Source organism: Acipenser ruthenus, chromosome 4, assembly GCF_902713425.1.
Source record: "Acipenser ruthenus chromosome 4, fAciRut3.2 maternal haplotype, whole genome shotgun sequence".
Lineage (NCBI taxonomy): Eukaryota > Metazoa > Chordata > Actinopteri > Acipenseriformes > Acipenseridae > Acipenser > Acipenser ruthenus.
The window spans coordinates 4,277,459-4,299,752 of NC_081192.1; the positions used below are offsets into that span (position 1 = coordinate 4,277,459).

At 35.0% G+C, this 22,294-nt stretch overlaps 2 protein-coding genes across 3 annotated transcripts in view; one reads left to right on the top strand and one right to left on the bottom strand.

The window, feature by feature from the left end:
- Positions 1 to 22,294, bottom strand: part of tg (thyroglobulin) — a 131,773-nt gene that overhangs the window by 43,557 nt on the left and 65,922 nt on the right. The window contains exon 41 of the mRNA XM_059021484.1: positions 19,369 to 19,556. Coding sequence (XP_058877467.1) covers positions 19,369 to 19,556 — 188 coding nt within the window. The remainder of the gene's footprint in view (positions 1 to 19,368; positions 19,557 to 22,294) is intronic.
- LOC117400521 (src-like-adapter) lies at positions 563 to 19,030 on the top strand. 2 transcript variants are annotated; one of them, XM_059021496.1, is made up of 8 exons: positions 564 to 716; positions 3,300 to 3,403; positions 5,944 to 6,043; positions 8,718 to 8,804; positions 13,350 to 13,453; positions 14,020 to 14,151; positions 15,592 to 15,727; positions 16,726 to 19,030. In XM_059021496.1, the coding sequence occupies exons 2-8, from the start codon at positions 3,337 to 3,339 to the stop codon at positions 16,964 to 16,966; spliced, it is 867 nt and encodes a 288-aa protein (XP_058877479.1). In that variant the 5' UTR covers positions 564 to 716; positions 3,300 to 3,336; the 3' UTR covers positions 16,967 to 19,030. The 2 variants fall into 2 exon arrangements, with proteins under 2 accessions (XP_058877482.1, XP_058877479.1); XM_059021499.1 differs by lacking the exon at positions 8,718 to 8,804 and having other exon boundaries at positions 563 to 716.

Below are 22,294 nucleotides of genomic sequence, written 5' to 3' on the forward strand. Positions count from 1 at the left end.
ATACTTTTTAGTTAGCATTTTTGGAGTTTTGCAAAAAATATTGCTGAAATAAATAATTGTAGATATCTATTTCTTGTAACCTTCTTTCCTCATCCACAAAAGCAAACTTTTGCTATGAAAGATTTTCCCTGTAATTATTTGTTTTTGAGAAATTGTTTTATATATATATATATATATATATATATATATATATATATATATATATATATATATATATATACACACACACACTTGAGATGTGGTTATCTATTACAATAAAATATTAACTATTGGCTGTTTCATAAAGCTCAACAGCAGGCCTGAATACCAAATTAACCGCTATTAGTAAAATAAATTATTGTTTAGTGTACTTTACAAGGATGCAGAAATATCGAAAGAGAAGGCAGGTTTTAATATAGTTTTGAAACCACGTTTTAATACTGATAGTACTTGTTTTTTTCTACAAAAACAGGAACTTGCTCTCTAAACTTGCACACATTTAAACGTTGCTCATTTCAACAGAGGAAGCATGTGGCCTGTTAGAACCAGCGTCTCAGTTGAGTGCATCATCTTCACAACACTCAACCCGGAACAGCAGATTTCATAAGCCATGAAGCACCCGTCTTCCACAACACTGTCACTTTATATGGGGAATTCAGCATTATAAAACAATCAGTCAACTCCCTGTGGGTCATTAACAACTCAGCAAGCAGCTGCACAATGGAGACCTTTTAAAGGTAAACAAATTATATATATATATATATATATATATATATATATATATATATATATATATATATATATATATATATATATATGACTTTCTTTTTAAACAGCTGAAAATAAAAAGATTTTTTAATCTTTTAAACTTTTTGTGTAAAAAAACTTTTCTTTCATATGCCTTCAATTTTGTACACTGCAGTTATATATATTATTATTATTATTATTTTTATTATTATTATTATTATTATTATTATTATTATTATTATTATTATTATTATTAATAATATTTTTTTCAGTTTATTTCTTTACTTTACTTAAAATGTATTTAAAGTGTGATCATATTTTGGATTGTCTTTACATCTCTGTGCTACCAGGGCACATTTAAATGCACATTAAATTAACAGGAGAAATTACAGATGAATATATATGCTGAGTTGGAAATATTCGTAACTGAAAACGAAGAGCCAAAAAGTGAAAAGTCCAAAGTGATTTCTGGGGCTTTTGCAATGTTTCAAATGAATCAATAGAGCAACGCAAGGGCACACTGCTCAATATCTATATGAAGACCAATCAACTGCAATACAGTGGAATAGAGCTAGTTAATATGGACAGTTTTATGAATACCTTTAAACTCCTGTATCAGTGTGTCTTAAATTCTACCCAATTTTGCAATTTCTGCTTAATCGTTAGATAGATAGCTGATTGAGTTTTACTGTTTTCCAACATTGTGTGACATTTATTGACTGCTAAAAATGATGATCGGATTATATATATATATATAAATTAATTGCAGTGAAAGTGGGGATAATGTAAATGTAAATAACATTTGCCATAATATTGTAAATTACATTAAATTAATCTTTGTGTTGTACACTGAATAATATAGCTACTGTAATACAAAAAGACCCCCATTTGATGATACTAAAAGATAATTCAGTATTCATATTCATCCCACAACTTCTATGTTCATCTATGGAAATAAAACAATCATGAAAATAAATTATCTAAAGTATCAATAAAATAAATGATCTTGCATAACAATTATTTCAAAGTTGTGTGCACATATATCTTTACAATCATGAAGAAATAAACACTAGAATTATGAATAGAAAACAATTAATACATTGCATAAACATAGACAAATTGTATTTTGTGATCAGTTGCACTTATGTATCATTATAATACAAGTATACGGCCAGATGTTTAACTTTTGTATTTCTCTCATGACATACCGTGATAATAATAAATAAAATTGTAAAATGAATAATACAATTAAAAGCAACAGAATAAGCTAGCAAATTTCATTGTATGTGTGGGTCACTAAGATTAACAGCAAACATCTTCGATAATATCAAGTTAACTTCAGTCCTAGATCTACTGACTTATGCACAGTTAAACAAATACGTACATAAGATAAACCATTCGGAAAATGTGACAAACACTTAAACTAGCAACAAACAATGACTCCCTCTGACCCTATCTACAGTATGTCCTGTTCCTTGTGGTTTCAGCTATTTAAAAAAAAAAAAAAAATTGGTTGATTCTGCAGAAATAGAGATACAACTTGTATGTAATCCTTCCTCCTTATGTTGCTTATTATACCCACATCAATGTCGAATATATAATCTAACGAGCCACTTGGAGGGATATCAAATGCTGCTATCTATACCAGATGCTTTTTTAGTTCACCAAATCCTAGGAGCGATTGATAGAAATTCTCCCTACCCAAAATACACAGTTTGAATTGTTGCAAACCACTGACTTATCAGGAGGACTGAAGATCAACAGGAGGCGACCTCCGCTCCCGCGGTCATCACTTTGTAATTTGCCATGTGTCTGAAGTGACTGAATTTGTCATAGTCTTGGGAAAGAAGTGATTGAATTTGTCAGTCTTGGGGTAAACGGAGGCTGTTTATCTGTTTGTCCTTTTAGAGTTTCGCACACTGTACCTGCAGAACGACCTTTAGCACAAGTTACTGAATTTATCATAATCTGGGGGTTTGTTTGTCTCTCTGTCCGTATGTCACACTATATTTAGATAACTGCTTATTGTGATGAAACTTGGTCTGGGCATGCTTCATTATATCTTACCTGTAATTGTACGGTCCCTACCTGTTTTGTGAGAAATTCTTGCCTCATGCTCAGAAAGATGGTATTCTGAACAAGGGATTAAAACATACTGTACTGTATGTGTAACCAAACACATTTTTTTAAACGGTATGGTACATCTGCACCCTTAGATTCTTAAACTGGGTTTGAAATTTTATTTTGAGATGACTTCTATCTATTTAAATGCACATGCGTAGACTCCACAGCCCTTCATATTTACTTAACTTCCTATTTTGATAATTTGGGGGAATGGAAATTATAGTCAACAACAGCTCTCTCCAACTTCCCCATTTTGCTGAAAGTTGCCCCCTTTGCGAATATAGCTCGCAGGAAGAACATAGCCTGTGTACCATGAGGCTAGTGAAAACACACAGACACAGAGCAGCAGAATAGTGGTGTGGTACTCTGGACCATTTACTTTTTATAAAGCCACCTATTGTTTCGATAGGTGGAAATAATAACTGCCTTTTTTTTTTTTTTTGCACTAGGCTGTTTGTTTTTGATCCAAACACTTTCTAATAAGACATGGGGAATGTACTGAGACCAGCAACACCTGAGACTGAGAAAGCATGCCTAGAGTCAACAATGAAAGGTAAGCAATTGTGTGCAGTGTTATTAAAGAAAATACACTTTCATCTTCACTGACCAGCAGTAAATAAGTGTGTTCATTGTGCAAGGTTTAAATTGTTTTTTTTTTATATATATTATTATTCTAATTTTAATATAATCAATTCCAAAACCCTAGAATAAATGCTGCTATTCATATTTCTGTATTTGACAGCATTTAATAATTTGATAATATGTTTACAATGAATACACAAGCTATCTCCTTGCCTGTTGACTGTTAAGTGTGCTTTTGAAATCGCACACTTGCAAACACTATGATTTATTGCAGTATTTTTTGTCTCTTTATCCCTGGGTATGTTACTAAACAGTCAAAGAAAAGTTAACCTTATTTTAAAGACCTATAAATTGACTACCACTGTTTTGTAAGTCAAGTTCTGGCTCTTAAAATGCATTACCATATAATTATGATGCAATGTTATCAAACAATCTAATGTAACTGCATTTATATTTTCCATTCATTATGGCTTCCTGTGCTTAAGCGATTATTTCCAGTGTCTTATTACAGTACAGGACATTAGTGTGGCTAATGGTATGACTATTGACTTCCTGATTAAAACGATTAAAGAAAAAAAAAAAAAAAAATTTCCATGACCCTATACGAACATATTTAAGATATTTTATTTAACATCTGTTAAATCAAAGAAACTACCCAATGATATCGCAAAAATCCAGCGGAATCCATAATAGCAGTACAGTATTTCATGTTGGATTTCGAAATGTCACATTTATCAATTGATGTCAGTTTTTCAGGAAAGCGGTATCTAATTCAATATGTTTTAATCTAAAATTATTCAACAGGTTTCATTTGAATTTATGAAGCAAAATATGTTAATTCTATAGGGTGATGCAAAACTTTTGGCCATAGCTGTACGTTATAGCATTCGTACAGTTATAGCCTTATTTCCGATAAAAAAATATGAAAGGGAACTGCTTACTATATATATATATATATATATATATACAGACGTGCTCAAATTTGTTGGTACCCCTCCACAAAAAACGAAGAATGCACAATTTTCTCTGAAATAACTTGAAACTGACAAAAGTAATTGGCATCTACCATTATTTATTCCATAATTAATAGAAATCAGACTTTGCTTTTGATTTTTTTATTCAACATAATATTGTAAATAAGAAAACAAATGAAAATGGCATGGACAAAAATGATGGGACCGCTAACCTAATATTTTGTTGCACAACCTTTAGAGGCAATCACTGCAATCAAACGTTTTCTGTAGCTCTCAATGAGACTTCTGCACCTGTTAACAGGTAGTTTGGCCCACTCTTCCTGAGCAAACTGCTCCAGCTGTCTCAGGTTTGATGGGTGCCTTCTCCAGACTGCAAGTTTCAGCTCTTTCCATAGATGTTCGATAGGATTCAGATCAGGACTCATAGAAGGCCACTTCAGAATAGTCCAATGTTTTGTTCTTATCCTTTCTTGGGTGCTTTTAGCTGTGTGTTTTGGGTCATCATCCTGTTGGAGGACCCATGACCTGCGACTGAGACAGAGCTTTCTGACACTGGACAGTACGTTTCGCTCCAGAATGCCTTGATAGTCTTGAGATTTCATTGTGCCCTGCACAGATTCAAGGCACCCTGTGCCAGGCGCAGCAAAGCAGCCCCAAAACATAACCGAGCCTCCTCCATGTTTCACTGTAGGTATGGTGTTCTTTTCTTTGAAAGCTTCATTTTTTCGTCTGTGAACATAGAGCTGAAGTGACTTGCCAAAAAGCTTCAGTTTTGACTTATCCGTCCAAAGGACATTCTCCCAGAAGGATTGTGGCTTGTCAATATGCATTTTAGCAAATTCCAGTCAGGCTTTTTTATGTTTTTCTTTCAAAAGTGGAGTCCTCCTGGGTCTTCTTCCATGGAGCCCACTTTCGCTCAAAAAGCGACGGATGGTGCGATCAGAAACTGACGTACCTTCACCTTGGAGTTCAGCTTGTATCTCTTTGGCAGTTATCCTTGGTTCTTTTTCTACCATTCGCACTATCCTTCTGTTCAATCTGGGGTCGATTTTCCTCTTGCGGCCGCGCCCAGGGAGGTTGGCTACAGTTCCATGGCTATGTTCAGTGTGGTGCACACAATGATACCAAACAGCACAGTGACTACTTTTCTCCATTTAATTAGGCTGCTTGACTGATTACAAGATTGAAGACATGTGTGATACTAATTAAAGAAACTAATTAGTTTGAAATATCACTATAATCCAATTATTTATTATCTTTTCTAAGGGGTACCAACAAATGTGTCCAGGCCATTTTAGAATATCTTTGTAGAATAAGCAATAATTAATCTCTTTTCACAGCTTCTTTGCTTTATTCTATGACATACCAAAGGCATGCAAGTATACATGATAAAACAGCTTTTAATTTCATCACTTTTCAGGAGGAATGAAGCATTATTTCAATGAGCTGTAAGGGTACCAACAAATTTGAGCACGTCTGTATATATATACACTTTATAAAAAGACATGTCTAACCGCTGCTTGTTCTCTCCCCACAGAAGCAGACAACACCACTCTGGTTGTGCTACATGATTACCCGCCTCCTGATGTCAGCGAGCCTATATATAGGGTTGGAGAGAAGCTGCGAGTGCTTTCTGAGTGAGTTCTGAGGCTTGTTCCAAACTCTACTGCACATGTTAACAGAAGAGCTCCCTGTTATTGCTCTGGCTGAGGCTAAAGTTACAGTTAGGGCTAGGACACACACACACTGGTAAGCAACAGTTAGGGCTTTATTGCAGCACAATTTATTGGATTTACAAGTTGTGGCACTTCATTCCTACGTGCGTTTAGTGAAATCCATCAGAGTCGACGGTACAGTCTGATGACAAACACAGCGTAGTGGAAACAACCTCTGCCTATCATCATGCAGTTCACATTGTGAAAAAGCAAAACGTATTCTAACTCTGAGTTAGTATACTTTACATCATTGCAATTAAGAAAACAAAAAACAGCTGTTCAGTTATGCCTTGATTATCAATCCAAAAAAAGGGTGTTATCCTGACAGGGCCTTTGGGTTAGCAAAAACAATGGCAATAAATAGATGACTAAATAAATCAAACTGTTCTACTGAATACTGTAGATTCTGTTAATTACACAACTGAGAGCCCCAATTATTCAGTTTTGAATAAATGTAGTAATAGCCTTGTAGTTTTACAGAAGTAGCAGTTCTTTGGCAGTGCTATATATAACTACAGATCTCACATCTACCATGTCTAAGAGGCTGGTGTTCTCTGACCCACAAGATGTAGCTGAACTAGTCATGGTCCTTTATAAGCTAGTTCCTTATCCAGCCATAGGAAGCACAGTGGCTTGTGGACAATTCACGCAATGCATAAAACTAGCACAGGTGCCATTCCTTTACGCCTGGTACGTCTTTCAGAATGAGAACCCAAAGCAAAAAAGAATTACATAGATAGATAGATAGATAGATAGAGAAAGAAAAGTAATTGATAAACTGAAAACTCACTATTGTAATAATTAGCTACAATGTTTAGACTTCTGGCTTCAGATAAAAATGAAAACATTAAAAAAATGTAAACTTTTTTTTGGATGTACATAAAAGTTTCAACGGAGATCCCTAGTTATGCGCTAATATTACATTGCTTATTTTTTTTTAAAATAAATATTCTAATTGAGATCCAGCATAGTAAGCTTTCTAAAAAGCGTATACGATAAATGCTACTTTACTTATGCCTTTCTTTTTTGCAACCATTTTGAATGAATAAATAAAAAAAGTACACATACATAAATAAATACAGTACCAGTACTTAATATAATAATAGATTTTTCTCTTGCAGTTTAATTACAGTCCACTTTATTTTCTGTGTTTTAACATCTGATACAATGCTTAGCCACCCCTCTATATTATTATTATTTATTATTATTATTATTATTATTATTATTATTATTATTATTAATTATTTCTTAGCAGACGCCCTTATCCAATTGTAATTGTGTCATTTGTAATTAATTGCAATTATAATGTAATTGTAATAGTAGAACTTGCGTAATTGTATTTGTAATTGTAATTACAATATAATTGATCAATTACAGTTCATTCACACATCTTCCCAAGTTTAATCATTCACATTTCCACGTGTGTTTTACACTGCGCGAACATTCTTCTTGTAGTTTCAGACCACTTTTAGTAACCCCAAAAAACGTTATATAGCATGTTTCTGTGATTACACTGGGTAGAATAAACAGAGTAAATGTGTTAATGTGTGGAGCTGTTTATGTTACTTTTTAGTGTAATTGTAATTATAATGGGCCCCAGGTCCTGCCGGGCAGGAAAACAAAATGCATGTTTTGTACAAGAAATGGAATCTAGTTAAATAAAGTTGCTTTTCTCATTTAAAAATGGTGGGGCATTACAGGGTTTAGTACAATAGCAAAGGTTCAATTCTGTGGGTGCTCTATGCGCATTTTCTAATGTACAATACAATTTCAATATACATTCGTCCACTAGAATATTTGTCATACAGCTGGAATTTTAGGATTGAGACAGAAAAAAAAACAAAAAAACAACTATGAACATAATTTTGATATTTTATTTAACATCATGTAAACAAAATTATATTGCAAAAGTCTACCGGAAGCCATTATAGTAGTAGAGTATTTCATGTTAGATTTTGAAATGTCACATTTTTGTCAGTTTTTCGTCAAGTATATGGAAAACTATAAAGCAGTATGTAATTCAATATGTTAAACTAGCAGGTTTCATTTGACTTTTATGAAGCAGAATTAGTTAATTCCATAGGGTGATGCAAAACTTTTGGCCATAGCTTTACAGTAGACTCCTGATATTAAGAATCCCTGAACATACTTTTTTATGATCTCTTGACATTCGGTTTTGAGAATTGATTGCAATCTGCTGTTTTCTGATAGTGAAATATAACCCCACAGAAACGTGCCTATGCTGAAGCAGCTGCCGTGCTTAGAGTTATTACCGTATATAGTAGTGAAAAGAAACATTTCCAATGTTCTTTCAGAATGCTTATAGCTAACTTCAGAATTCACCCATAACCCTTAACACTCAATCATAAGATACACAATGGGACTAAAATAATTTAGGAATAATATTTGACTAATATTTTTTTTTAGACTACTTTTGTTTTATCTGCAGAATTACATACAGCACCAGGGCTCCATTGTTAAAAATGTCTAACATACTTTCTTAATTATATCATAATTACTGCTATAATTGAATTGCTATTCAATTATCGCATGCAGTTTCTAAAAATAAATCTCTCTATTTTTTTGTGTTCATCAGAGAAGGGAGTTGGTGGAAAGTTATTTCAGTCATTACAGGAAATGAAAATTACATTCCGAGTAACCACGTGGCAAAGGTCTACCATAGGTAAGTGTTAATGTTAAATTGTTTTTCGGCATATTGCACCGTTCTAAAGGGTGTTTTTTCTTTTCTTTAAATACAATTTAAAAAAATGCACACAATAGTTATCAAAACGGAAATAAACAACCCCGATTTTCCTAAACATTGTACATGCAGGTTGTAAATAAACAATGTATTGAGCTAGGCTAGCCAAGAAAACGGAGGTCAATATATATGAGGGACATTTTTATCAGTCACGGTTTGCTGCTATTGACGGCAATGTAAAGCAACCTTCAATATTAAGGCCACCTGTGTATGTCAGTCCCAAACATATCAAACTGCTGTTAAATGACCTCTTTAAGAAGACCAACATGATATAAACGAGCAACTCCTCTTACAACATGATATCAGGTATCAGGAGCAATCTGGGTTTCCCATGGACAGTGAAGCACATACAAGTTTAACCTTTCTCTCTCTCATATATATATGAATCAGTGGTTGGAAATTCTGGCCTGTCATAGGAGCAAAACTAGATTGAACTATTGCCCTGACATCCTTACACCACCGGGCAATAGTCTCCATTTATCATGCGATTGGTTCACATCACTGTCAGTCCCTACCACTTTTCAAAGGAATGTCTTTCATCTCCACTCCTAAAAATGTTATATATTTATTGAAGTTAATTAGTTCATTCTTTTCTGTTGAGTCCCGCTGGCATAATCGTGTTTAGTCTATTTATCCATTTACTTTCTTTTATTCTTCTACATGTCACAGTGTCTAATTTTAGCTGTTCTAATACTACAAACTTTACATCATTTATGTCATGTCCCTGACTGGTGAAGTGCTGTACTATTGGTGCATTCATTTTTTTTATTTCTAATTAATAAAAGGTGGTTCTGAATTCTTTTATATAAAGTAGTTCCAGTCTCTCCAACATATTTGATTTCATCACATTTCTCACAGGCTATTCCATAAACATTGCTATTTTTACAGTAGGTATTAGTTTTTAGTGGATATGTGGTGTTCTTATGTTTAATTATATTTTTACTTGTGTCCATGTATTTACACACTTTACATGTACTAGTGCAAGTATTTGTAGAACCTATTCTGTCAATTATTCTTTTATGTTTACTGTGAACTAAAATATCACTTAAATTAGCTTATCTTTTGAATGCTACAACTGGGGCCTTAAGAAATACTTTTTTCAATTTTTCTGAATTATGTAGAATCCGCAAGTGTTTCCAAACTATCTTAGAAATATTAGGCAAAAGTTTAGATCTCTTTTTAGTTTATCCACTTTTCTTTCTTTGTATCCTCTTTTTTAAGATTTGTTTTTAATACATTTCTTTGTTTTACATAGTCACTTTCTTTTGAGCATATTCTTCGTATTCTTATTCCTAGACCCTTTGGGATTGCCCTTTTAGTGTGTATTGGATGTGCAGAGGACATGTGTAAATACTGGTGCATGTCAGTAGGTTTACAGAAGAGGTCAGTCTCAATTGAACCTTCTTCAAGTGTTACTATGGTATCTAAAAATTCTATTTCTTTTCTTGTCCATCGAAGGTCCACCTTAATATTACTGTGTATTTCATTTGCCATTTTATGAAACTGGAGAAGAGATTCTTCTCCATGTGTCCAAACCCCCAAAATATCATCTGCAAACCGAATGTATTCTAAAGGTTCTCTTTCCGATTTTCTAAGTAATTGTTCTTCCCATTTCCCCATGTATGTAATGGCAAAATGTATTCCTAATTTAGAACCTATTGTTGTACCATTGTTTTGTTTGTAATTATTATCAACAAATGTAAAATAACTGTTTCCTAAAACTACGTTGATCATGTTCAGCACCTCTGCTGTTGGTATTGATTTATCTAGTCTATTATCTAGTGCTTTTTGACAAGCTTCTAAAGTTTCTTTCCGAGGGTGTGGTGGAATGTCCCGCCCCTTTGTTTATTTATTTATTATGATTTGTTTATTACGGCGAAAGCCGATTTTGTTATTTGTATTTATATTTTAAAAACCTTGTGAGGATGCGTGGCTGATCAGCTACTGATTATTTAACTAGCTGACAGTCACGCATCCTTACTAAACTCGTGCAGACTGTGACCGAGGGGTAATAAGATAATTAGCAACTAGTTAACCCCTCGGCCAGAGTATAAGAACCTGCAGCTGTCCGTGCTGCGGGGAAGAGAGTGTACAGAGGAGAGTACGGGGAGTGGAGAGAGCGAGGAAAATAAAATATAAATAACAAATAACAAAATCGGCTTTCACCGTAATAAACAAATCATAATAAATAAATAAACAAAGGGGCGGGACACTCTGCCACAGAGGGACACTTGGGTACAAGGATTTTACATCCATGCAAAATGAAATTGTATTCTGTGGAAGGTTGTGCTTTAGTGATTCAAGTCTTTTTAAAAATGGTGTTGTATCCTTAACATAGCTTGGTAATTTCTCAACGTGTGACCTAAATTGTTTTTCTGCTATTTCAGTTATTATGTGTTTTGGACTATCAATCGTGCTGACTATCATTCACATAGGGTGATTTTCTTTGTGCATTTTAGGATTTCCTCTTGCTAGGCCTGTTCTTGCATTATGTGGCTGCATGTATTTTTTTAATTCTTTTGATATAATTCCTTTATTGTATAGTCTCTCTGCAATTTCCTTAACCTCTTTTACCGATTTATTGATCTTATTGCTTTTAACTTCTTCATATGTATCTGTATTATTTAATTCACATTCTACAGATTTCATATAGTCATCTGTGTTCATTATCACTATTCCTGAGCCTTTATCTGCTGGTCCTATCATTATATCATCATCATTTAACAACTCAGTCATAGCTTGTTTTTCAATATTTGTTCAATTAAGTTTACATTTTTTCTTTAGTCCTACTATAATTTTTTGTTTACTTCAATATACATATCTACCCATTTATCTCTTCCATCCGGAGGAGTCCATGTGCTTGTACTATTAACCTTAATCCCATGCTCATAATTACCCTCTGAATCTGAAATATTTTAACTGAAAAAATATTCTGCTAATCTCATGCGTCTCTCCCACTCCTTTAATTCGGCGGCCAATTTGTCTTTATCGATGTATTTTTTAGTCGGTATAAACTTAAGTCCTTTACTCAATACTGCTTTTTGGGATGTGGTTAAAGTTTTACTTGATAAATTAAATACTATGTATTCTGTCTTATCTTTAGTGTATTTGGTACCATTTCCATTTTTGGGTCTCCTATCTTTCTGTTTTGAATTCTCTATCCTATTCATGTTTAATTCTCTATTTTGCATTTTATTATTTACTTTAAACTGGTTTATTTTTACTGTTTTAGATTTATTTTAATTATCTTTCTTAATTATGCCACAGTATTCAGATTTTCTTCAAGGTTTCATTGTCTTTAAATACAGTAACTAAGAAATGGTTATTGCTGTATAAAAGATTGATTGGATCGTTCTTATTTTTAATAGTTTCTGTTGTGCCTTCATATTTAAAACAATCCTTATTCTTCAAGTCTGTGTATATGTGTATGGGCCTATTTAGGAGGTCTACAGCTGCCAGAACTTCTGCCCCTGTAGCCCAAGAATCTACACTCCCGTCACTATCATTTTTTCAATATGGGTCACTGAGTCGATGTACATTTCATATAATTTTATATTGCTTTCCATTAGTTCTATTACATTATGTCTAATTGTTCGATGGGCATTTTGTGAACCGTATAAAACTACACCTAAACATATAAAGAAACAGTTCCCGTCCTTCTCTATTTGAACTATGTTGTAGTCGTCATAACTCTTATACTCGCATTGCTCAAGCAATCTAAGTGAAAGTGTTTCAGCAGTGTTTTAATTATTCTCGGATTTGATTTGTTTTGATTTGAAATTTTAATTTTTTCCGGACCTAATCTATTTTGTAATCCCGGTTGATTTATTAATTTGTGTAATTTCATTAACTTTGTGTTGTGCAAATGTTCTAGTTTTTTGTTCTCAAGGTTGTCTACTTTACGAAGTAACTGTCTCATTTCTGATAGAGAAAACATGCAATTGATGTCATTTATAACTATCTCTATTTCATTATTTATTTCTCTAATTCGTCTTGTCGATGTCAATTTAGCTTCCTGCATTGCCTTAAACAAAGTCTCTTTCAATATCTGATTTAAATTTAGTCTTTCAGCTTCATTAGTCTTCATGTTTATGCTTAGTTTTGTCTTAAAACCAGTTGGACTGCATTATCTATACAGTTATCTATAAAGTTTTGATGAGAACTACACTCTCTGTGCCGTCAGTCTCTTCAGTTTATTACCCGCCTGTATCACTGAATTGGTGTAGTAGTCCAGTCCACCTCAGACTTCCTCCATTAATTTCCTTTGTAGGATATTATTATGTATAAAACACAATAATACATTTTAGCTCAAAGAGCCAACTGCCCAACGTTTCGATATGTTGTACATATCTTTCTCAAGGGAGCATGTGTTTGAATCAAAACATTGGAGGTATTTATAGGTTTTTGACGGCATGACAACTACTTGTTATTGTTTTTAGCTCAAAGAATTTTTATTTTTCATTTTAGCTGGCTGTTTGAGGGAATAGTAAGACTCAAAGCTGAGGAATTGCTGCAACTTCCCAACAACAGAATCGGATCTTTCATGATCAGAAACAGCCAGACTGACAGTGGTACAGTAACCATTAAACTTTAGAACAATTCAAAGAGAAGGCCTCGCTGGGCCATCACTTGCTGCACCATAGTGAATAGTTTATTACAAGAATTTCACTGATATCATCTGTTTATTTTATTGTATTATTTATTTTATTTTAGAATACTGTTTCTTATATATTTTAGTTTATGCCCTTAGAAAAGTTTACCATAGCAAAGTGTTAAAAGCACAGTGAAAGCATGGTAAAGTATAGGTAAACACAGAGAGATATGGTAAAGCATGTTGAAAACATGGCAAACCATTTTAAACTAGAATGAATACATAGTATAACCATGAAAAACTATGAGAAAACTGCCCAATTAGCATGAGAAAAATAGTAGGATTATGTCATCTGTGCCTCATTGCATTTCCACAGCTGTGAAGAATAGTTTATATGCTCATTCACTCATGGAATATACAGCACAGACATTATCTTGCAAAATAATGCCAATTTCTGATAATGCCAATGTCTGCTAGATTTTGCGGTTTGAGATTGCTAAGCATATCATGACTGATCTTCCTAACAGGCATTCTTAATCGTTGTAGGTCAGTACTCCCTGTCAGTCAAGCACAGAGCAGTGAAGCACTATCGAATCAGCCGCTTGCCCAACAACTGGTACTACATCTCTCCTCGTCTCACTTTCCAGTGCTTGGAAGACCTAGTCAGTCACTATTCGGGTAAGCCGATGCAACGGGATTGTACAGTAACATTGAAGATTGAAGTGGACTCTCAAGTGGTAAACAATATATGCCGTTTGATAATTACTGCAAATGTTATCAGTAAAATAAAAACACAATTTGAAAAAAAAAGTGATACTGACTTACAGCATGTCAGTCAACAGGGGTGGCAGCTGATTGGTTATTGACAGGAAAGAAGCCATTGAGAGGGTGGGGATGATTTTACTGTCTAGTTTAAATGACCAAGGAAGTGCATGATCCATGTTTGCTAGAACATGTGTTTCTTTCAAGACCGCACATTTGAGGCGTATACAATGAATGGATGTGCAGAATTATTTTTGGGGACCACCACAACAACATTACATGTAAATTGTGTGGTTGACTAACAGATGAGTCTGTATATGAATGATGAGACTGCTTTTCCCCAGGGGACCATTCTTCCACTTTCAATATCAATCTCTTAGGTGTAACTGGTTCCGATCTTTCGACACCATCAATGATGTGTAAAGACTGTCATGAAAGCTACAGTATAATACAGATAGCGGTGCTTTTTAGTTACATTTTTATAACAATTTAAATCCAGATTAAACTCACAGAAACATATTTTTACAGGGGGGTGGGTTATCAAAGAAAAATAACAAAAATGTGCATGTATTGTTTTCTTTCAGTTTTTAAAGAGTGTTTTCATTTTAACACATGATTTGGTACTACACCAGGTCAAACAACATTCTCAGTATGTTACTGCTTTACTTCCTTGGTCATTTCACCCCAGCAGTGTCTGAGAGGTTGCAAAGCATGTCAGTCATTAGGGGAAGTATCTGGTTGGTTACTGACAGGAATGAAAGCCAGGCAGGGGTGGGAACAATTTCACTTTCACAGTGAAATGCCCAGGAGTGCCAAGACAGTCAAAAAGCATGGCTTGCAATCAGAGATTTCTTTAACTTACTATACTACCAAATATCAAAATGTATTTTTGCTAAAACACGGGTTTCATTGTAAACTTCAAATTTGAGACCTATATAATGGATGGATGGATTTTGTTAGCTACAATCACTACAACATTTTGTTCATCTATGAAAAGGTCACTCATTTTACTGCTTATTGTTTATTTCTCATTTAAAATATGAATACATTGTTTTAACTCCACTTAGAAAAGGGTAATACATTCAATCATATGGTATTCAATAATGTGGGAGTGGGAGTGGGGGGGGGGGGGGGGGGTTGGGGGGTGTGAAGTGGATTGCAGATGTGCAGCCTGAGCCAATTCCAGTAAACTGTGGTGGGTTTTGATAATGGGCTCTTGCATATTCACTTAGTAAATAATTTAACAGTTTATTGTATTTCACAGTGAAATTAAGAGTATTTACAGTACAGTATATAAATCCACTACCTCATTTCTTTGTTTGTAAATGATCTGATTCCATGCCTCTTCATTTACAGAAACTGCTGATGGCCTCTGCTGTGTCCTCACAAGCCCCTGCCTCACCCACAACAGCATCCGCAACCTGAACCTGACCAATCAGCCTCCACCTGTGGTGATGCGTCGGAACCGATTCACTTGGGACAGTGTGGAAAGGTACAGTCCATTCCAGTTTTCAATAACACTACCTTGTTAACAACAGCTAGGTGTTGCTGTATCAGTAGTTACTATATACGCTTACAGGTTGAAAAGCTAGGAAAAGCTGAATATTTAGTATTATCATCTATGTACTCCCCTGTACAAGACAACTAAATTAAAAACCCACCTAGTTACAATATAGAGCAGCTAGTGAGAATCAGCTGTAATGTAGTGATAGTGCTGATGAGCCTGCAGTTACAGCAGCTCCATTTCTGTTTGTACAGTCATTACTGCACATTCACGGCATGTATCAGTACTGCGGTGCCTGTTCTGTACTGAATTTTATCTGGGTATTTTTTAACCCTGAAGAATTATTATTATTATTATTATTTATTTCTTAGCAGACGCCCTTATCCAGGGCGACTTATGTATGCTTCTTGGTGCTAATAATCTGTGATCCTCTGTGGAACAGTGGTCATGCTCAATGAGGCTATGTAAATACGTCTGAATTCATAGGAAACACGTGCAACTGGCTGAAGCAGGATGCAAACAACCCCCCAAGAGTTAATCTGTTTGCACTGGAATGTAATAATGTTGAAATCACAGGATCTTGTCAACTGTAGGTTTTTGCTACAGGTGCAGTTGCTTACCAATGTGATTATTCGTACGTGTTTCAGCTACATAACATCCTGGCAAATGTTTATTTTAATGTAGAAAAGTTTCCTTAGGATTTAAGCTCCTAGTGCCAGTCTAAGTTTCCTGTAGTTAAAGTTGGCGAGCCGTGATTGACCATGACTACCCACAGGGAGGTGTCTGGAGAGCCATCAGGTGCACATTACAGAATAGCAGGGGATATCAATGGTGAATGCCATAATCCTTTCATATTCACACAATACTGCCCGTTACATTGGCTACCCTTTAATTCTGTATTGCAAATGTAGCTTGAACACCTGTTGAAATATCTCAGGTATTATTTTCCTCTATAAAGTTATAAGCTATTGCTCTTTCATTAACAGGTCAGAGCTGATGAAGGACGGCACAGTAGGTAACTGGGAGAACGACGATTCTCTCCTAAGCTTTGGCTTACGGAACAGCATTGCATCCTATTTGTCCCTGTCAGGAGATCAGGAAGATAACTCAAACAAAAGCAGCCGCAAGAAAAAGAGCAAATCCATGTATGGGGTCCCGAGGAGTGCGGAAAACAACATGATTCTTACTGAAGAGGGTTTCTCTGAAGAGCAAGCTGAACAAGCATGAAGGCCTCCGAGAACGGACACACACGTTCTATTGACTCAGTGACTCCTCAAACGAAGGACTTCACATTTACAGCACATCTTCTGCACACATTAGTGTTATTCTGATTTTTGGAAAACTGCTGTGTATGGCAAACTGTTTTATGGTTTCTACTTCTTTACGGGAGATTAAGAGACTTTGTTAAAAAGAGAAAGAAGAAACGTCTTGCTGAACTGCCCCATCCAAGCGCATTGTGATTTCTTTATATCTTTTATTGCTCACATGATGGTCAATTAATCATGTGCACCAGCATGGAATGCACATATATGTTTTCCTGTGTGTACGGATGTTTGTTTGTTTGTTTCTATGAAAGTTTTGTGACCCTTATAACTCGCGAGCGACCTGTTATAACGAAACATGCAGAGACTTTGGATTGTCAAAACCTGTTGCTGTAAATCATTAGTACCGAACATTTAATTTTACTAGGGGCTTGTACAGTACATAGTTCACAGTGTTCTCTTATCAGTTTTCAAATTATAATAGCTGTTTTTTGTCCTGTCGGAAAAAAAATACTAAAATGATTGAGCAATACTGATTGAGTGACTTTCACCCCTATTTTTTTTTTAATCAAAGTCTAAGACAAATGCCAAGCAGAAGGCTGTGTGGTCCAGTGGTTAAAGAAAAGGGCTTGTAACCAGGAGGTCCCTGGTTCAAATCCCACCTCAGCCACTGACTCATTGTGTGACCCTGAGCAAGTCACTTAACCTCCTTGTGCTCCGACTTTCGGGTGAGATGTAATTGTAAGTGACTCTGCAGCTGATGCATAGTTCACACACCCTACTCTCTGTAAGTTGCCTTGGATAAAGGTGTCTGCTAAATAAACAAATAATAAAGTATATGGGGAGATGTGGCAACATTTCACAAATACTTTAAATAGATTAATTCCAGTCTGAGGTAGTACTTAACTAAGATATACCTGTTCTAAAGTATCATTTCAATGCCCTTCCAAATTATATATTATTATATACACACAGCACAAGAAAAAAAGGCAAATTAGCATTAAATAATATCCAGCCTTTTAGATTTTCTGCAAATTGAAAATCTTTAAACTGCATACGTTGCTGTACTCGTGTTAGAATGTATATTCGCCTACATGCATACCTTAAACAATAAAGATCCAAGTCCAAAATATCTTGTTGCAGTAAAAAAAGGTACAATTTTATTATTTAATTTCTTACTTCAATATTTTATAACGAATATCCACAACAAAAGAAACAAAACAAGCCACGGATGTATATTTAAAAACTTGATTTATTTCACTTTTTTTTTTATTTATTTGTTTTTATTTCTCACTCGATATATTTAACTTTTGTGAATTTCTTGAAAAAACAGCCACGGTAGGATGTACCCGAAAAGAGATTAAACAAAAACTGCCAGCTGTAGCTTGATGAAAGTTTTCGATCAAATTTCTGTTTTTTAAACGTTTTCCTCACGTGCAGAGTGCATGTTTTTTTCAACTTTTTTTTTTTTTTTTTTTTTTACGGTAAGGAAGTCTATGTTTACAGTTCTAATTAAGTCTTTGTACACAAGACGTCAACTCTTACCCAGTTTATAAATGCAGCTGCTACAGATACGATCCAATGGGGACATGTCCCATAATATAAATAACTCCTCAATTCAAACCGTAAAGCTGAAGTAAAGATGAATACGATTTATTTTTTCTTTCGTGTCTTTAGCATTCCATCGTAGAGTTAGCTTTCTGTTCATATGAACAATGAACACGGTGTGTGTGTGTTCATCCATCATGTAAATCAATAGCATCTGCTGGCGATGTTTATTCCTTTCTATTTCAAAGGTTTCCTGTTTTTATAAAGCACATCCTTTTAAATGTGCATATATATATATATACCATTTCAAATGTACCGCCTACGTATAGAATACAATGTATTGTGTTTGTTCTCAAGTTGTTGAGGTAAATAAACATGGATCAAGTCTAATAATACTGTATTACAGGCAGTAATGGTAAATATTACAATGTACATACAGTATATAATGTATTGATGACCACATGAATGTTCTTAATATTGTGCAGCCATTTGCTACTGTTAAATAAATTGTATAAAACAAGACTTTTTTGCTACTTTCTTTTCATCCTAAATTGTTGGTACAGCAAATAGCTGTATTTTGCTTTTTAAAAGTCTAAAATGGAGGAGAGTGTAGCCATTTCAAATGTAATCTTATGGGGTAGGTTCGCTATACGGTAATATACATTTGTAACAGAAATCGATAATGTGATAATTCAGGCAATGAGATATTCAAGCAAGTTTGCACAGAGCACTAAATGAAAAATATCCTCAATAACAACAGTAAACCAGTTGAATATGTTTTTTATCCCGGTATTGAAATGAAAAGACAGCCTCTCTTACCATTAGCAGAGCTCTTTGGAAGAGGCCGTCACTGACTGGGGAGGTCAGATGCACACTGGCAATGTCAGCTCCACTTCGGTCCGCTGCCAATGTCACCTGTTTAGGATCCCCACCAAAACTGGCAATGTTCCTCTGAACCCACTTGAGTGCAGCTGTCTGATCTTGAAGGCCAAAGTTCCCATTTGAAGCTAAAACAAAAAGAATAAATACAATTAATACAGAACCACAGTCCTGTTAACACTTAGAATCACCAGATAAGATTTAATAGCTGTCAACAGGACACACAAGGGATTGTTGCTGAGATCTGGGCTGTAAATACAGTCACTTTAAATATATCTAAAATTATTTCACACATAAAAAGAAGATCAGCCAGAGGAGCATGTGTGTACATATACATCATTTTTGTTCTTTTTTTCTGTGAAATCAATTTATTTTTGTGTTAATGAGAAGAAATACATTTCCTGACAAGAATAATTTTTAAAAAAATCCAACACTGTTTTGCTCTTTCTTTATCAGTCAGACTTGAAGAGATGGAAACCAAAATCACGTTGTTGCGAATTAGTAAGGTGGGTTTTATGTTTGGTACTGTACAGCTATGGCCAAAAGTTTTGTATCACCCTATAGAATTAACTAATTTTGCTGAATAATGTTACGTTAGCATATTTAATTACATACTGCTTTGTAGTTTCCATATACAAAAAAAAAAAAATTAACATGAAATACTGTACTACTATTATGGCTTCTGGTACACTTCTGCAATATTATTTTGTAGTTTATTTGATATATAACATGATGTTAAATAAAATATCTAAATTATGTTCATATAGTTGTTGTTTTTTGTATTATTTCTCAATCCTAAAATTCTAGGTGAAGCAAAACTTTTAGCCATAGCTGTACAGTAGCCTATATCAAGGCCGACATGACAAATCATTAAAATACTGTATCACACAATATTTTAATGGGCCATGGAAAACTTCCCAGCATTTGCATACATGCTTTCAGAGTGCTGTTCCCTGTGCCCAGGAACTAATGCCACGTTTCCACTGGCCACATTTAGATACACCTCAGCTGGACCGTCCAGCTGACGTGTACCTAAAAATGGCTGCCTGTCTTTCCACTTCATTTTCTCAGGTACAGCTTACCTAGGAAGTATTTGCGCAACACCAAAGGTCAAACGGCATTCCGTGATGCACAGGTTGCTGGGATTCTGTCTTTTCAGAAACAACAGATCGTTTGTAAACATGGAGGTTGAAAGAAGTCTTGTAGCTGTTTTCATTTTCGTTGTCCACACTGTAATTGACAGCCTTATAAATACTGATTTTAGAGTATAAATAGCAAGAAGCGGAAAGCAACTGGCAGTGAAAACAAAGACGAAGATGATGACCTGTACTTACATCGTCGTAAAGCTTGGATAATAAGTATTTTGTTGGTTGTGTCGTGGTCGGTTAAAAATGAAAACAAAGCTGTACACAGGACGAGACATAAAACGTTGTATTTTAGCTAATAAGTGAACCAACATTTTCCACCTTACTGAAGATTGTTGATGTTGACTGCAACTCAGAATGGAAACAAATCTGACCGCTGACCATTAGGAATTCTGACAACAATAGGAAGCAGCCCAAACAGCTTCTGCTAGTTTTCGGCAGCAACCACTTTCACTGGAGCTTTTCCAAATCACAGTATGTGTGGGCAAACAAGTAATACACAGGGCAGGTGCTGTGAAACACCAGGGTGCAATTGTATTGTGGGAGCCTTGCGGACCGTTCCATGACATGACCCAAATGACAAATCGAATAACTAATAACATCAGTCTTTAACAATTAACAGTCATGGCAAGGTTTCCACCTGTCACGTCTATTTTAATTGCACTTGAAACAGATCTGCAATGATTTGCGCTAAGCAGGAGGCAGGTGCAATAGCAGCATACAGAGAATGTGCTCTTTCTTAGAAAAAGCTAGATCATCAGCATAACTGACACAACACATTTAGCTGACGCATCTAAAAGGTGCCGAAACCCTTTTCAACCTTCATATGTCATGTTATTTTAAAAAGAAATGAACTCTTACAACCCCAGGGGGATCTATGAATGCATGTACTGTATTGTGTACAGCTATGGCCAAAGGTTTTGCATCACCCTATGTAATTAACTAATGTTGCTTCGTAAAGTCGAATGAAACCTACTGAATAATGTTACGTTAACACATTGAATTACATAACGCTTTGTAGTTTTCCATATACTTAAAGAAAAACTGAAATGATGTTAAAAAAAGATCTAAATGATGTTCCTATTTTTTTAAAACATGTTTTAATTATGCCTCAATCCTAAAATTCTAGGTGATGCAAAACTGTTGGCCATAGCTGTACAGTATGCAAAAAGGTGTTTGTGTTTTTGCCGAAAAAATATGGTAGCACAGGTGCAATAGGAATACAGTTTAAATGAACTAGTCGTCAGCAGTGAGCTGTGTGGACTGCTTGCTGTTCTTAGGTAACACATCTTTCAGATGCCAGGGTGACAAAGATTCAGTTCTGGAAATTGAGCAGCTAGAAGCCTGTTTTTTTTTTTTTTTTTACGGGATATTTTTATATCGTCAGCATACATTTGCAGCACTTCTTGATGATTCCCATTTAAGGTGTTATTGGTTTTCCCTTTGATTCCAACGGAATAAGGGCAGCAGTGTGGAGTTGTGGTTAGGGCTCTGGACTCTGGACCGGAGGGTCGTGGGTTCAATCCCTGGTGGGGGACACTGCTGCTGTACCCTTGAGCAAGGTACTTTACCTAGATTGCTCCAGTAAAAACCCAACTGTATAAATGGGTAATTGTATGTACAAATAATGTGATATCATGTAACAATTGTAAGTCGCCCTGGATAAGGGTGTCTGCTAAGAAATAAATAATAATAATAATAATATGAAGCCTATTAACTTC

Excerpts from the sequence above, each read along its gene's own strand:
- LOC117400521 (XM_059021496.1), top strand. The coding sequence starts at position 3,337 with ATGGGGAATGTACTGAGACCAGCAACACCTGAGACTGAGAAAGCATGC. Across the intron at positions 3,404-5,943 it reads CCTAGAGTCAACAATGAAAG|AAGCAGACAACACCACTCTG; the intron begins GTAAGCAATTGT and ends CTCTCCCCACAG. Across the intron at positions 8,805-13,349 it reads GTGGCAAAGGTCTACCATAG|CTGGCTGTTTGAGGGAATAG; the intron begins GTAAGTGTTAAT and ends TTTTCATTTTAG.